Source organism: Sorghum bicolor, chromosome 8 (assembly GCF_000003195.3).
Source record: "Sorghum bicolor cultivar BTx623 chromosome 8, Sorghum_bicolor_NCBIv3, whole genome shotgun sequence".
Taxonomy (NCBI): domain Eukaryota; kingdom Viridiplantae; phylum Streptophyta; class Magnoliopsida; order Poales; family Poaceae; genus Sorghum; species Sorghum bicolor.
Genome location: NC_012877.2, coordinates 12,164,946 through 12,181,046, shown reverse-complemented (window position 1 = coordinate 12,181,046; position 16,101 = coordinate 12,164,946). Strand labels below are relative to the sequence as shown.

Here is a 16,101-nt window from a genome sequence, read left to right as displayed (position 1 = left end):
CATCAAGAAATTCTTCAACTTGGGTGTTTTTGAACTCGCTGCCATTATCACTTCTTATTTTCTTGATGGGCAGCCCAAACTCTCTTTGTGCTCTTCTCACAAAGATCTTTACTTTCTCTTGTACCTGAGATTTCTCAAAGACAAAGAATACCCAAGTGAAGCGAGAATAATCATCAACAATAACTAATCCATATTTGTTACCCCCAATGCTTAGGTAGGCGACCGGTCCAAAGAGGTCCATATGTATCAACTCCAATGGTTGAGTGGTCGTCATGATACTCTTTGGTGGGTGTGGTACACATACTTGTTTCCCGGCTTGGCAAGCACCACATATCCTGTCTTTCTCAAATTCAACATTTGTTAGTCCAATGATGTGGTTGTCCTTTTGGAGTTTGGCCAAGTTCCTCATGCCAACATGTGCTAGACGGCGATGCCATAACCAGCCCATGCTAGATTTTGCCATTAAACAAGTCTCAAGCTTGGCCTTACCTTCGTTGAAATCAACTAGGTAAAGCTTGCCCTTCAAGCGACCCGTAAAGACAATAGAGGAATCCTCCCTCTTAAAGACTTCCACACCTTTCTCCGTAAAGAGACAATTGTAACCAGCCTCACACAATTGTGAAACTGATAACAAGTTGTATCCCAACGGATCCACATGCAAGACATTTGAAATGGAAGAATTTGTTGTGATAGTAACCTTACCAAGACCGACAACTTCCCCCTTGGAGTTATCACCAAATATGATAGATTCTTTTGAATTTGTAGTTGGGGAATACGTTGAGAACATACTCTTCTCTCCGGTCATATGATTTGTACAGCCGCTGTCAAGCACCCAACTTGACCCACCGGAGGAGTATGCCTGCAAAACAAGTTTAGTTCCTTGGTTTAGGTCCCCAATCTTTCTTGGGGCCTTGCATGTTAGTCACAAAAATTTTAGGAACCCAAATGGAAGTGTTAAGATACACATTTCTGTCCTTGCCAACATATTTGGCAATCACTTCCCCTTTGCTGTTATTTTTCAACACAAAGGAAGTATTCACAATTGGGCTTTGTGTCTTTGCCTTTGGTTGATAGAAACTTTTCTTTGGAGTCCCCCTGTTCTGCTTTCTGGGTTGCTGGGACTCCCCCTGAGGCTGGCATACCTTCTTTTGTGCTTTCATAAGCTCAGGTTTGAGGTTGGTAGCCTTCCCTTGTCTGGGGAGGGCGGCACTGCCGCCCTTCAGGGCCTCACTGCCGCCCTTGGCTGGCCAGTGGGCTCGGGGCTGCTTTTATGCTCCCTTCTGTGCAGGCTGCTCTACACCAACCTTACCTTTGCTCGTGAATTTAACACACTCAATGCCATTCACCAGGTCTCTTCCATTTGTCTTTCCTCCTTTTGTGTGGCCAAGTCCATCCTTGACTTTGGGATTTCTCCCATCCTTGTAGTTTGGCCTATTTTGCTGAACTTCTTTACCTTGTGGTTTGTTCTCATACTTGGTGTTCAACAGATGTGTGAGCCTCGTGATCTCCTTTTTCATAGCCTCCATGTTTGCAAGATTTGTGGAATACATGTTTAAGTCAAGATTATTGCATTTTCCACAACTTTCACTAATGGAGGGAGTACTAGTCTCATTTGACTTAGAAGACTGTGAGGTACTCTCCCAAAGAAGATTATATTGCTGCTCAAGACCTTTATGCTTTTCATCTAAGCCATAATACTTTTGCTTGAGTGCATCTACTTCCTTCTTTGTGAGAGTGTGGCTTTCTTTTTCTTTCTTTATACTTTTCTTTAGTGCAGCCACCTCACTTTCCAATGAGTCAATCTCTTTAATTTGAGCCAGATTTTTCTTAGCTTGCTGCTTGATGTCATCATTTCTTAAATCAATTTCATTATTGAGATCTAGTACTTCCTTCATTAACCTAGAGATGTAGACTTTAGTTTTATGATCACACTTTTTAGTCATTTCATTAAATTCATCATCACTAGAGTCATCATCACTAGAGGAGTCACTTAGTTCACTACTAGAGATTTCTTTGGGGATTGGAGAAGATTTGGATTTGGTTTGTACCTTCCCACCCTTTGCCATAAGACAAATGTGGGAGCTGCCATCTTGCTCATCATCGGTCATGTTGTCGAAGAGCCTTGGTGAAGATGTTGATTTGAGGACAGCCATGGTAGCCACCTTCTCATCTCCACTTGAGGTCTCTTGAGTTGAGTCCCATTCATGCCCGATGTGTGCTTCTCCAACCCTCTTGTAATTTCTCTTGTTGTCATGCCTTTGTTCCTTCTTTTTCTTTGCCTCTGGACATTCTGCAACAAGATGCTCGGTGCTGCCACAGTTAAAGCACAATCTCTTCTTCTTGTTTTGGAACTTCCTTGGAGTGAACTTGAATCCATGTTGTTTCAGCCCCCGTCTATGCTTGCTTATGAAGAGGGCAATATCATCTATCTTCTCATAATCACCATCATCACCATCACTATCACTAGAGGATGAAGATGGATCACATTCTTGAACTTGCTTTGCTTTCTTGGGCTGACTTGTTGATACTTGCTTGCTGCTCTTGGATTTGCTGCAGCCACCTTGCTTGTTTGATTGCTTTGCCTTGAGTGCTATATCATTGACCTTCATGCCTTCTAACTTGGCTTGCAGCTCGCCAAGCTTTCTTCTCTCATTAGCCTCTTCTCTTTGCATGTCAAATGTCAACAATCTTCCAAGCACATCACTTGGGGTGAAATGCTCGAAATTCTTCTTGTCTCTAATGAGAGTGACCACGGTCTCATTCCTTGGTGAGTATGCTTCCAACATTACTTTCACAACTCTATGGTCATCAAGGTCACCACCATAGCCTCTAATTTTTCCAACTAGCACCATCAACCTATCAAACATTTCTTGTGGCCCTTCATCACCAATAATCACAAACCTATTGAGCTTGGCCATCATCAAATCAATTTTGGCCTTCCTCACTTTGTCAACACCTTCATGAGCTAAAACCAAAGTATCCCAAATCTGCTTGGCCACATTCACATTCATCACCCGATTGTACTCATTTCCATTGAGAGCACTAAGGAGAATGCTTGTGGCTTGATTATTGAAGTGGACAGCAATCATTTCTTCATTTGTTGGATTCTCTGGATCTGCAGGTTCCTGAAATCCATCACAAACAACATCCCAAAGACCGGGGTGAAGAGCTCCAAGATAGCGACTCATCAAATGCTTCCACTTAGCAAAGTCGGTCCCATCGAAATGAGGCAACTTGCCAGCGGGCACGTTGACAAGACACTTCTTGTCTCGGTTAGACAAATAAGAATAGTTAAAGGATACAGCGGAGTATTTCTTTTTGTTGCTGTTGTCCTCCTTCGTTGATTTGCCCTTCTTTTCCTTCTTGGAGCGGTTATATGATTCATCATCATCACCATCATCCATACTAGATGATAGCTCACTTGATGATGCATCATACACCTCCTTTTCTTTCTTCTTCTCTTCTTCTTTCTTTGCTGCCCTTCTTTTGGCTCGCTCTTCTCGTTTGGCTTTTCTTTCTTCTTTTCTCTTTTTCTTGGCAGCTAGCTTTTCATCTTCTTTTCTTTTTGCTTTAGCTTCTCTTCTTGCTTGCCTTCTTTGCCTTCTCTCGGGGTCGGTAGTCATACCACCATCAGGCTTGAGGGTGGAGTTGCTGGCTGTTGAGACTGATAGCTCACTGCTATCACTCTCAACCAGCACATCCTCAGCTTGTGCAGCTGGAATGGACTTATCCTTTGCCCCCGAGCTTCCCGCAACTTCCATACGTCACGCGGTGAAGCGTATACGAAGCAACTCGGCTCTGATACCACTTGTAGGATCTCTGGATGTACAGGAAGTGGCCTAGAGGGGGGGGTTGAATAGGCCTGTTCAAACTTTTTCAGCAAAGTTTATCAGTCACACAGGCAAGGGCGGCAGTGAGGCCCTCCCAGGGCGGCACTGACGGCCTCAACAGAAAAACAGACAGAAGCTTAATTGAATTGATTCAAAGTTTACCCAGGGAAATTTAGATCGACTAAATTTCCAAGCTTCCTACAAGATGTTAGAGCACAGGTACGTGGCTAGAATGTGCTGGAGCCTCCCCACCAAGTAGATCGGCCTCAAATCCTAACACAAACTCATACACAAGTGAAAGCACACAAGACACACGATTTTTACCGTGGTTCAGCTGTTGCCACAACAAGGCTTGGCCTACTCCACGTTGTTGAGGTGCCCACACTAGGACCGGCTTAGCCACACAGGCTTACCTTCTCCTCGTTCTCAAAGCAAGGATTTTACCCCTTGCAAAGAGTAAAGAATGTATTAGCTGCAAGGGTAACCTTACAAACCTTCCCTTAGCTGCCACACAAGTTGGCAAGCTCTAGGGCGACGCCTAGCCGGCTAGGAGCAAGCTCCAAGAGTAACAAACTCAAGGCTGCCGGCCAAACGTGAACCAAAAGCTCTTTTTGACACTGGGAATCAATGGATCTGCTCTCCAATCGAAGTTTGCTGCCTTTTCCCTCAAGTTTTGATGGCTAGAATCAAGGATTGGCTTGGGGGCTTGAGGAGCAACAAAGGAGGGAGAGAGAAGTGAGCTCTGGTCTGTTTGCAACGGTTGGGAGCGAGGAAGATGAGCAGGTTACCGTTTGAGACGGTCTGGAAGGGTATTTATACCCAGCTCTCCAACTGTCACAGGGTAGGGCGGCAGTGCCGCCCTTGCCTGAACCAGCCTGAAAACACCAAAGTGTAGAGAGAAAGATATGCTGGCTAGGCTTGGGTCTGAGGATGTTGATGAGCTTTTGAGCCTTTGGTTCACAATTTGATCCACAACCTTGGAGTCCCTCTTTATAGTACGGCTTTTCCTATACTCAAATTCAAACCGAAAATGAATTAAACCTCCTTTGGAGCTAGGAAAGCCATCCTTTAGAAATGGGGGATCCTTCATGGTATTCAACAACCTCTTTGCTATATTCCCTGCTTGTCATCTCAGCAAAACTCATTAGTTCCCTAATTCGGTGGTCATCAACGCCAAAACCCACAATAAGCTTGATTGCACTTACACCCACCACCGTCTCTGGGCCCGCCGTGGAGGTCGCGAGCGTGAGAGAGAGGTCGGTGGTTTGGTTCGAAACCTAGGGGCAAGAAAGTACGAAAAAATCGTGGAAAAAATTTACAGTAGTAGATGGGTGGTGTGGCTGACTGATGGAGCCTCCTTGAATTAAAATAAATGTTTTACTATTTTTTGGGATTTATATCCTTGATTCGTAAAAGCCTCTACAAATTCTACAAATCTCGTTTCACAAAATTACTGATAAATATTTTATTCTAAGTAGATAAATATTGATTATATAAATGTTAATTTGTTAAAATATGTTAAAAAGAAAAAAGAAATAAAAGTTGCTAAAAAATAAAAAAAGAAAAAGACAAAAGAGATTGTATGGACTTTTATTTAGTGGCCTAATCTACAAGTCCATTCAATCAGCACAAACCCAAGCACGGGTCCATTCCCCACTCGCGCTGCGGCGGTCGGCTCGGGCCCTCAGCGACGGAGGGGCAGTCCCAGCCTCGGCGGCGGCGTCAGCGTCAGCGTCAGCGGCTCCCCCTCGCGCCTCTCGCTAGTCGCCTGGCGCCCTCGCCTCCGTCCTGCGCACGCACCAGCCGGCAACCCTGCGCACGCACCTCCCTCTCCCCTCCCGCCTCTGCTGTACCGTGGGAGCTCGGCCACCTTGGCTCCGCCGGTGCGGACAGGGGTCCTTGAAGGATATATAAACCATCTGTCCCTCAGCTGCCTGATTCTTGAGGGATATCATGGCTCCAGTTGAGAGCCCACAGCACGACCTCCGGAGGCTGCGGAGAGGTGGTGGCATCGAGCGAAAGAACAGCACGCCCAAGCGACGAACTGATGTAAGTTAACTCGTCCTTGCCTAATTAATTATTATTAGTCGTATTAGCCACTTTGCTCGTTCATGTGCGTATATGCCAAAAATAAAAGCAGCTGTACGGCTATTGTTGGTTACTGACTGCCATATTAGACTGACTGGCTTAGCAAAAGGAATGTTATGCTATGTCAGACATAGAAGTACATCACTGCCTCAGTAGGCAGTGGCTGTGCCTGTGCTTGGAAGTGTTTTGAATTGTTTAGATTTTGGATCTTGATGTGCTTGAGCTTTACCTAAGGGGGAAAGAAATTATGAAGCACATCTTGTACTGCACTTCAGTTTACTGTTTATGAACTCTTTTCAAGGAGTTGCATATCCTTAAAAAAAAATTGGATCCAGAGAAAAAAATAGATATTACTTAATGTTGGTACTTGTACTGCCATTGAGGTTTTCGGGTATTAACTAATTATAGGGCTATAAGTGCCCAGGACACAATGACTTTCACCATGCTGAATGTCTCCATAAAAAAAGGCATTATGATGTGCCTCATAGACTATTTGCTCAGAAGTAGCATTCAGCTTGTCTACATGCTGGTTGTATATCACAATATCCTTCGTTATTCAAGATAATATATTCATCTTTTTCCATCTAAACTACTCCGTCATTGTCTAAACCTTTTCAGTGACATGTCATAGGAAGTTCTTTCTAGTAAATTACAAATTGACCAACTTTCTGTGCCAAACATGCAAAGAATACCATCTTTAATACAAAGCTGATCTGTGTAGCACCACCTCTCTGTGCTGAAGCCTTGCCTTCCACCATGTCCATGTTTAGTGTTCGAAGCCCTTCCTGATGCTTTGAGTTAAAGAAAAAAAAAAAAAACTCAACCAGGATGAGACTTGAGAGACGTGCCCCTGGTTTTGTTCTTAAGAAGTTTGTGTCAGCCTTTGAACTTGGAGTGCTGACGGGGTTTCATCAACCCTTGGACTTCAACGGTCTAGGTGTCTAGGATGCCTAATGTATCCAATGTGCTATGTGGGATTGCTTGATCAGGCAGAAGAAGTGGGATCACGCTCAACCCCTTTAAACTGGCTTGGGAAACACCTTTTGTTTAGAGTAAAGTTAAAGTGCCAGCTTGATTGGCCACTCCAATAGCTCGCAAGTACATTCCCAAATGTAACGTCCATCTTAGCGAACACTGTTCACCATCTCAGCTGTCACAGCTGGACCTAAGCTGTAAGGGAAAGCAAGGATTCATAATAGAGAAGGTAGTTCAAAGAGCAGTTTTACATTACTACTGGTGTTCTTTTCAAAATTTTCGAACATATGGTGCAAAGTGCATTTTACTCAATTTGCAATTTATTACTGAATGTAAGTTTATTTAGTTACTATGTAAACATGTACAGCTCGCCATATGTGTGCCCTTTTAAACTAGTTCTCTATAGTTAGCAAAACATTTTTTATGTTAATTTTCTATGGGTGTAGTTAAGATAAATCTGCTCTTTGTGTAGGGAGATGATCTTTGTGCAATATGTGATGATGGTGGTGATGTAATATGGTAGGTTCATTTAAAATCAATTTTAATTGCTTGTCTCTTTTATTTGTGTGGTTGTGATAATTGATTCACTAATGTAATCATATCGTCACTATGTTTCTCTAAGAATTGTTCACATTTGAAAATTTAACCAACTATGTTAGCCACTTTCTTTCATTGAATACTCTCTCTGTTCCAAGATAAAGTCATGGTCTGCTTCCATGACTAAATTTTGACCATTAGTTTTTCTTTTAGTTGGTACATTGTTAAAAAAAATCATGACTGTGCCCTCAAAAAGAAATCATGGCTGTAGGAAAATAATTTGAAATATGAACCTCAAGGTATTGTTTTTTTGTATGAAAAAACAAACTTAAATCATGATGTTTAAATCTTGAAATGTATGGACACCATAGTAAAAGAAGTGGGGCTGGGTGAGTTGTCCTAATGTTAGTTGATGATTATTTACAGACTAATGGACATTGTTTTCATTCTTGGAAGCAGTAGCGAAAATGCTAGACCAAAATTTTCGTCTTCTCATATGCTTCTAACAATATTGTATAATTTAGTATGTTTTTAACTTACCAAATAAAATATCCTTTTGTGTTGTACAAAGAGAGAAGATGAGCATCAAACAAGAATTTTTTTGAACAAACGATATACTGTGTTCTACTCCCTTCGTTCCAAATTATAAGTCGTTTTGGCTTTTCTAGGTATATTGTTTTTTGCTACGTATCTAGAAAAGCCAAAATGACTTATGATTTGGATTGCACGGGGTATATTACTCCTATGTTCAAACAACGAAAACTCCATTTTTCCTTGCATGCCTTTTATTTCCAAGCAAGTTTTGTGTAGACTAGAGATGAAACCCAATAGCGTGACACATCAGCACATTTCCACCAGTTGTCTGGTTTCCCTTGAATCATTGGTACACCTAAAAAATGCACAATAAATACTTTACACTGTCCAGATTCTAGAATGTGCCGTAAACATGTAAATATTAGGAGCTCAACTATTCCAAAATTTGTCATATTATATCAGTTACAAAGTTTCCACAGCAATACAAGGGTGACTCCTTGTTCCATATGCTTAATGCAAATGTTGTCTTACTCTTACCTTGAACTTTTTAGCTGTGATGGTGTATGTCAGAGGTCCTTCCACCTAGCTGATGGAAACAGTGAAAGATCGAGGTGCAGAGAAATCCTTAGGTTAAGTGCTGAACAGGCAAAGGTATCTCCTGACCAAGTTGCCTGTTTCTTCAAGTTTTCATTTGCTTCTAATTGCCTAAAGATTGACATACCGCTTCGTATTTCCATTCATAACTCAGATGATCCTTGCTGCCGATAAAGATTTTATATGCAAGAACTGCAAGTATCAGGAACATCAATGTTTTGCTTGTGGAAAATTGGGGTCTTCAGACTTGTCATCAGAAGCTAAGGTAGGCATGGCAGAATCATGTTTCATGAGAGTTTTGAACTTGATTTATTAAGTGTTGAAGTGAAATATCAAATAATATTACTTTGAGATTAGGTAAAAAAAATAAGAGAGAAGGGGACCTTTTCTTTTTGTATAGCAAAAGAATACACAAACTATCCCAGGATGCACCAGAATGCACATATGCTGTAAATGTTTGAAAATTTTCAGTATCTGCATGTTATAATTTGAATAGATTTAATTATTTGCCTTCCTGCCTGACTTGACAGGTGTTCCAATGTGAGGTTGATGATTGTGGGCACTTTTACCACCCTAAGTGTGTCGCTAAACTGCTCTACCCAGATAGCGAAGAAGAGGCCACACTTTTTGAGGTCCATGTTGCTGCCAGAGAAAAATTCACTTGTCCTATCCATGAATGTATTGTGTGCAGGGGAGGAGAGAATAAGAATGATAGGAATATGCAATTTGCAGTATGCAGACGCTGCCCAACTACATACCACCGGATGTGCTTGCCAAGGTATTCCTTCATTCTGGAGCTGCCTGTGCTCCCTTTCTTTTTATGTTCTATGGTGAAACCAGGATTTTCTTTTGTTGACAGTTTGTAATTTTTTTCCCAGTAACATCCACTTTGAAGCAGAGGAAGGTCCCAATGGCTATATGCAAAGGGCGTGGGATACGTTTGAGGGACCAGATGGACGAGTCATTCATCGTGATCGAATCTTGATCTACTGCATGTGTGTTCACTCACTCATCTTGATGAGCTGTTGACTCCAGTTACCACTCCAGATTTATTGTCTTCTGTTAAAATCTTTTGCAGGAAGCATCCCATCGTAAAGAAGTTGAAAACTCCCAAGTGGGATCACATCATCTTTCCTGATGTCAAAAAAATCCGTGTACCAAAAATGATTGTTGGTACACACAATGAAGATGATATACGCCAGGAAGAAGAGCTACTGGAGCCTGATGATATACGCGAGGAAGAAGAGCCGCTGGAGCCTGAACCATCTCAGTCTCCTCCATCTGAATCTCCTCCGCCAGATGCAAGTGATTGGAATCAGTGCTCCTGTTCTAGTCCCATCGACTCATTTGCACCAGGGTCCTTGTTTATGCATCCACATCCAGGCACTTGTGGTTGGCTTGGGGACTGACCGTCTGGCAGCATAACTCTCATTTACTAATGCTCCCTCAGTCTTAGGTCCTTTTTGCAAATTGCATGTAAATGAGTAGCTTGGACCCGTTTCAATACCAGAATTAATAACTGGGTTTACTAGTTTGTAGCACATAATCCATCCATGTCCGAATTATTATTTTTAATAAAGATACTGAGCCAGTCCAGGTATACAGGTCTCTTTCCTAACAGACAGTAGCCAACTGGTGGACTTCCTCTCTTCATCAGATCATAGCAATCCTCCAGATTGGAGAATGAAAATCTACACACAGGAGTATGACAATTGCACTGATCCCGCCCTTCACCGTTTGTACAAGATCAATAGATTAGACAACTCAGATGCTGATTATTTAGCTAGACAAGTTCTTCTAGCAGCAGGATCAATTCACCAACCATGCTTGGTTGAATGCTCATATGGAGCTCACTCTTCCCGGTGCCCTCTGTTTTAGGCACTGAATTCTGTAAACATGTACTGTGTTTGCTTGCTAGCAGCTTCATGTTGCTGATATGAATAAAGGTTTGATGTCAAAAAAAAAAAAAAAACCCTGCCCATCAGTTGCGGCACAATGTTGGCTGCTATAGCTGTTGTGTCCTGCTACGTACTCGTTAACCGCAGCTTGTTAGCATTTCTTTTCCTTTCCTCTTTTTCTAATTTTGATGTCCAAAGTACATAACGAAATTTTTTAAAAAAGATGTCAACTAAAGAAAATTTGTTTTTTAATTGAAAAATTTTCTAATTAAAGAAAAAAAAGAAAATTACGCCTTTCTAATTAAAGAAAAAAGAAATTTTTACGCATCATTGTCTTGTTGTGTTTTCTAACGAAAATTCAAGAAAAGTCAAATTGATGGCTAACAAAATTGATGGTACATTCAAGAAAATTCTACGCCTCTAATTAATATGTTCTTTGTCGCGTCCAATAATAATTAAAGGAACACATCCAATAATAAGATTTGGAGTCTTATTTTTATTACCTCTTCCTTCAATAAATATGCTGCCACATCAGCAAAAGACCATAAATAATATATAATTAATTGTCTTAAACTCTGTGATAAAGTCTTGTATTGTGATTTAATAAATGGCGCGTTGACGGAGTTTTCTGCGGAGTTGGCATGCTTACGTTGGGAAGCCAAAGAGTACCAGGTAATTAAGTTTACAGCAGCGATTAAGTAGAAACCACGCGAACAGGCCTGAGGCCTCCTTGGTCTTGCTGCGGGAGGCTTAAACGATCCCGATTCTCCTGACGGTGGTAAAAAAAAAAAAGTTTAACCACAAACCAAAGCAGCCCCTAAAATAACAGTTGGATCTGCCTTGTCCGGCGTAATAACAGTTGGCTCTGCCTTGTCGAGCGTAAGGACAGGCTCAGGTTCCAAATTTTTTTTGGAAAAACCACACTGTAAAAGATTCGTCTTACGATTTACAGACAAACTATATAATTAGTTTTTATTTTTATCTATATTTAATGTTTTATACATGTGTCGAAAGATTCGATGTGACGAGGAATCTTGAAAAGTTTTTGGGTTTTAAGGTGAACTAGACAAGGCCTCAGTGGGAAGTTTTATGACGTTGTTTTCAAAACTGTCATGTCATGTAAAATGAAATAAAACTTGAAGACTTACTCTTCAATAAAGAATTTGATTTCATGGTTTCATAGGCATTTAATTCAAGATTCATAGAGAGTTGGTAATCACATCAAAAAAGTTTTATCTAGATAAACTATTTCTTTTCTCTTTTTAAATACACCGTCATATCAACCTATTTAATACAAATAAAACTTACATAAAAGCTAACTAGCTTTAACTTCTCCAGCAAAAGTTAGCGAATCTCCCGCGCCCCAAACACCTGACTGGGCCTCGTCGTCAAGGTCCAGTACAGGTGTACAGTGACAGAACCAGCGGCGTTTCAGAAACCAACAACGCCCACACCCTCCGCCGGCGCCGATAGACGAACATCTTCTCTCTTGCCATCATTTGCACCAGCCCGAAATGTTGATGCTTCCAGGATGCTGATTCCTTCCCTCTGGTGAGGACCCCTAACCTGCTCGGCCGGGTCTTGGCTGCGAGGCCAATTATTTCCTTTCTCCCCATCAGTTAGTGCCCGAATTCTTCGTCATGGTTGGGTTGGGGTTTTCGATTAGGTGCGGAATTCTTCGTCATGGTTGGGTTGGGGTTTTCGATTAGGTGCGGAATTCTTCGTCACGGTTGGGGTTTTCGATTAGGGCCGTCGCCTTCAGCGGGTACAAGATGCGGCCATCGATCGACCGCAGCTAAGCTGACGCGGGTGCATTTTGTTTCCCAGAAACTAGAATTAACTGTAGATGATTGCCCTCAGCAACGTAATGTAATGCAGCGAGCTACGGTTGCTTCTCATGATTCTTGAGTGTTATATATTCAATTAACAGAAATTTATTGTCTTTGATCAGGGTACTTCGACGGCAGTGGTGAACAAGTTGGGGCTTTTGATTGGTCCATCAGTAGCTCTTGCTTTGGGAAGTAGCTCCTGGCAGGTGCTGCAAGCTCGCCCACCTGATTGTTGGACTGTGTGGGGAGACAGGCCATGGATCATGTAGAGAGCTTAGGCAGTGAATTTCTGACACCGAGAAGTGCACGTGACAAGAAGAGGAAGAGCAAGAAGAGGCGCAAGGCACAACCTCATGATGTAAAATGAGCTCACAAACCTGCTATTTTTGTTTGTTCTGTTTATTAACTGCAAATTTTGCTTATGTAGCAGCAAAAGGTTCCGGATTTGGTTCGCTTTAGTAGCCCATTGAAATGTGGCACTGTATTGATTAGGTAGTTTTGCTTGTTCACATGGGTTATGAGCAAAATGCAGGTAATCGATGTACAAAGCTGGATTTCCCTAAATTCATCATGTCTCTTGGACTGAATACTTGCAAATTTCTGCTCAAGCATGTTGTGCACTGAACATGCCTCTCTTGTGGTTTAGAAATAACACTTAAACCGAAAGGTGGAGTAGATTACATTATGCACTAGGTTTTATGTGCCAAACCTGCAGGTAGAACCACTTTTAAGCTAAATTCCTCTTTGGCCCACTGCTTCTATCACCATGATTTGTGTTTGGTGTGCATTCTCTGGGCCTGTCTGGCAAAGCTCCCATGCGGAGCTCTGCCAAACGGTATTTTGGACTGATTCCGGGAAGTGATTCTCTAAAACGAACTAGTTGTGAATGGTGACAATGTCCATTTTTGCTCGTGTAGTTCTTCCAATTTCATAACATTGAGATTAATATCTATTTGTGCAGGGTGATGATGTCTGTGCGATTTGTGACGATGGTGGCTATGTAACTTGGTAGGTGTACAGTGTACTGATAATGTTTCAGTGACTTGGCTTCCTCAGCTTTATATGAGCACGAATAGTTATTTCCAAGAAAAACTCATATCTTGTATATGTATTAATGCTGAGTTCAAACATTGGCACATGAGAGTGCCACGACATTACATTTCTTCCTGATGTCCTATTTCACATCCAGTGGTTACGGATGGACATAATTAATGATTTACAAAAATCCCAATTTTGGAGTGAACCACAACCAATGCATACAATTGTTTGTAAAGCCATGGTCTCTTGGTCTCAGAATGTGTTGTCTGCCTATAAAAGTGCTCCCTTCAATCGAATTAATATCGTACTGTTTTCCCTCTTTTACTATGATATTGTGCAATATTTCTGCAGCAAGGTTCTGACTTGAATCCTACGTCCATGCTTATCTCTTCTTTCATTGGTTTTATTTCAGCTGTGATAGTGGGTGTCTGAGGTCTTTCCACCTAACTGAAGAACATGGTGAGGGTTCAAAGTGCCCATCCCTTGGCATTAATAGTGAAGAAGCAAAGGTATCTCTTAATTGAGTTGTCGACTCTTTAAATTCATGCTTGTTTTTGTATGTACAAATTGCCTCATGTTTTCTTTTTGACAATTCAGATGATAATTGATAAGAAAGACTTCATATGCAAGAACTGCAAGTATAAGCAACATCAGTGTTCTTCCTGTGGATTATTAGGGTCTTCAGACTTGTCATCGGGAGCCGAGGTAGGTATAACTTGTATGTTTGATTATGTTGCACTGGCTCTTGAATTATTATTATTATTTTTTAAATGAAGAAACGACAAAAGGTATAACTGAAACAATGTAAGAAGGGACAGCTCAATTCTCGTACAAAGAAAGAATGCACAAGTAATATCAAGATTCCCTTTTCCATTGGCATATGCTCCAAATGTTTGAGAAATTTGATTGGTGTACATTGATACGTTCTCATGTGAACAGATGTAATTCATTGTTCACTTCTGCATTGCTTGTCAGGTATTCCAATGTAAGGAGTATAACTGTGGGCATTTTTACCACCCTAAGTGTATTTCCAAACTGCTGTACCCTGGTGACAAACTCCGGGCCTGCCATTTTGAGCAGTATGTTGCTGCTGGACTGAAGTTCCTCTGTCATGTCCATAAATGTAGTGTGTGCCATGGAGCAGAGAATAGGGATGATAAGAATATGCAATTTGCAGTATGCAGGCTCTGCCCAACTACATATCACCGGAAATGTTTGCCCAGGTTTTACCTTATACTGGATGATTAAGGCCTCTGTAATTCTCCTTGTCCTTTTGTTAATGTCTACTGATGGTTGTATTCTATTTTTCTCATTTGTCCGTGTTTTTTCCAGTGACATCCCTTTTGAAACAAAGGAAGGTCCAAATGGTTACATTTTTCAAAGGGCATGGGATGGCATTCTTCGTGATCGGATTCTGATATATTGCATGTATGTTGACTCAAATCACCTTTGTCAGCTACCTACTGTGCACGAGTTTATTAATTTTGTTGAATCTTTGCAGGAAGCATGAGATAGTAAAAGAGCTAGGAATTCCTAGGAGGAAACTTATCATCTTTCCTTATGACGAAAATCTTTGTGTGCCACAAGGTCCTGAAAGTGCACCCAAGGAACAAGATACATTGGGCCAAGAAGAGCTGCTTGACCACCCTTCATCTGAACCATCCCAGTCTCTGCCATCTGGAGCTGCCCAGAACCAATGCTTCTGCTCCAATCCTATGGACTCATTTGCACCAAAATCCTTGTTTCCACATCCATACCCAGGTTCGTGTGGTTGGCTTGGTGATTGACCATGTGGCCTCTCTTCCCCTTGTAAACAATACCAACAGCGACAGGTCCTTTGCAAAGTGCAAGGACGTTGGTAGCTGGGCTTTGTTATATATACAAAACACCTATCTACAGGTCCTAAGTTATAGTATACCCTATCCGAGTACAATGGCTTGCTGGTCCTATCTGCAGTGATGGTTGTTGTTGATGCTGATCAGATCAGGCAGAAATTGCTTAGAGCTAGCTCAGTGAAACCATATGACATATATAGATAGCCTGCCAGGGGTTATAAAACCTGGAATTGGAATACTGCTAGCACATGGAGGTTATTACTGAAGTAACTACAGTTATTAGGATATGTATATATCAGGATCAATTAGAGATTGATTGGCAATCCCCTAGATAGGCTAGCTGCCATGTATAGCCTAGGATTGTTTCTATTTATAGCCTAGGATTGTTTCCTTGTACAGGGAATAGCTTCCCATGTATGTAACTTCCATGCATGCCTATTGGCTATATATATGAAAGGCTCCCCACCCACAATGGGTGTGTGGTGATTCCCTCCATTCTATTCCCTTCTACATGGTATCAAGCTATTTTTTTAGGTCCTCCCCCTCCCTCCCATCGCACCAGCCCTCCCTGCTGCGCTGCCCCCCCCCCTCCTAGGTCGCCATGAGCGATTCTGCCCCTAGCTCCACCACGTCCTCTAGCTCCTCGAGCAGCATGAACACCCTCTCTGCTCCTGTTGTGTTCGTCGCCCCCTATGCGACAATCAACGTCAAAAACCACGCCCGGTGACCCTTGAACTGATGAAGCCCAACTTCAATCAGTGGGAACCGTTCTTCAACTCTCTCTGCCGAAAATTCGGTCTCCTTCCACACGTTGACGGCACGGAGGCGGCCAGACCTGCCGATCCTGCTTGGGCCATAGCTGACGCCTGCGTCCGCAGCTGGCTGCTTGGTTCTGTCGGGCCAGACGTCATCGTCCTGGCTGCGGTGACGAACCAGACTGCGC

General features: G+C 42.1%; 2 protein-coding genes across 2 annotated transcripts; both read left to right on the top strand.

The window, feature by feature from the left end:
* LOC8058152 (protein ENHANCED DOWNY MILDEW 2) lies at positions 5,463-10,211 on the top strand. Its single transcript, XM_021465919.1, has 7 exons — positions 5,463-5,879; positions 7,366-7,412; positions 8,516-8,615; positions 8,713-8,823; positions 9,089-9,336; positions 9,437-9,553; positions 9,637-10,211. The coding sequence occupies exons 1-7, from the start codon at positions 5,784-5,786 to the stop codon at positions 9,965-9,967; spliced, it is 1,050 nt and encodes a 349-aa protein (XP_021321594.1). The 5' UTR covers positions 5,463-5,783; the 3' UTR covers positions 9,968-10,211.
* On the top strand, positions 11,822-15,651 carry LOC8058151 (protein ENHANCED DOWNY MILDEW 2). Its single transcript, XM_021445837.1, has 8 exons — positions 11,822-12,007; positions 12,408-12,643; positions 13,247-13,293; positions 13,736-13,832; positions 13,921-14,028; positions 14,299-14,546; positions 14,656-14,751; positions 14,825-15,651. Exons 2-8 carry the CDS (start codon positions 12,542-12,544, stop codon positions 15,108-15,110), a joined length of 984 nt encoding a protein of 327 aa, XP_021301512.1. The 5' UTR covers positions 11,822-12,007; positions 12,408-12,541; the 3' UTR covers positions 15,111-15,651.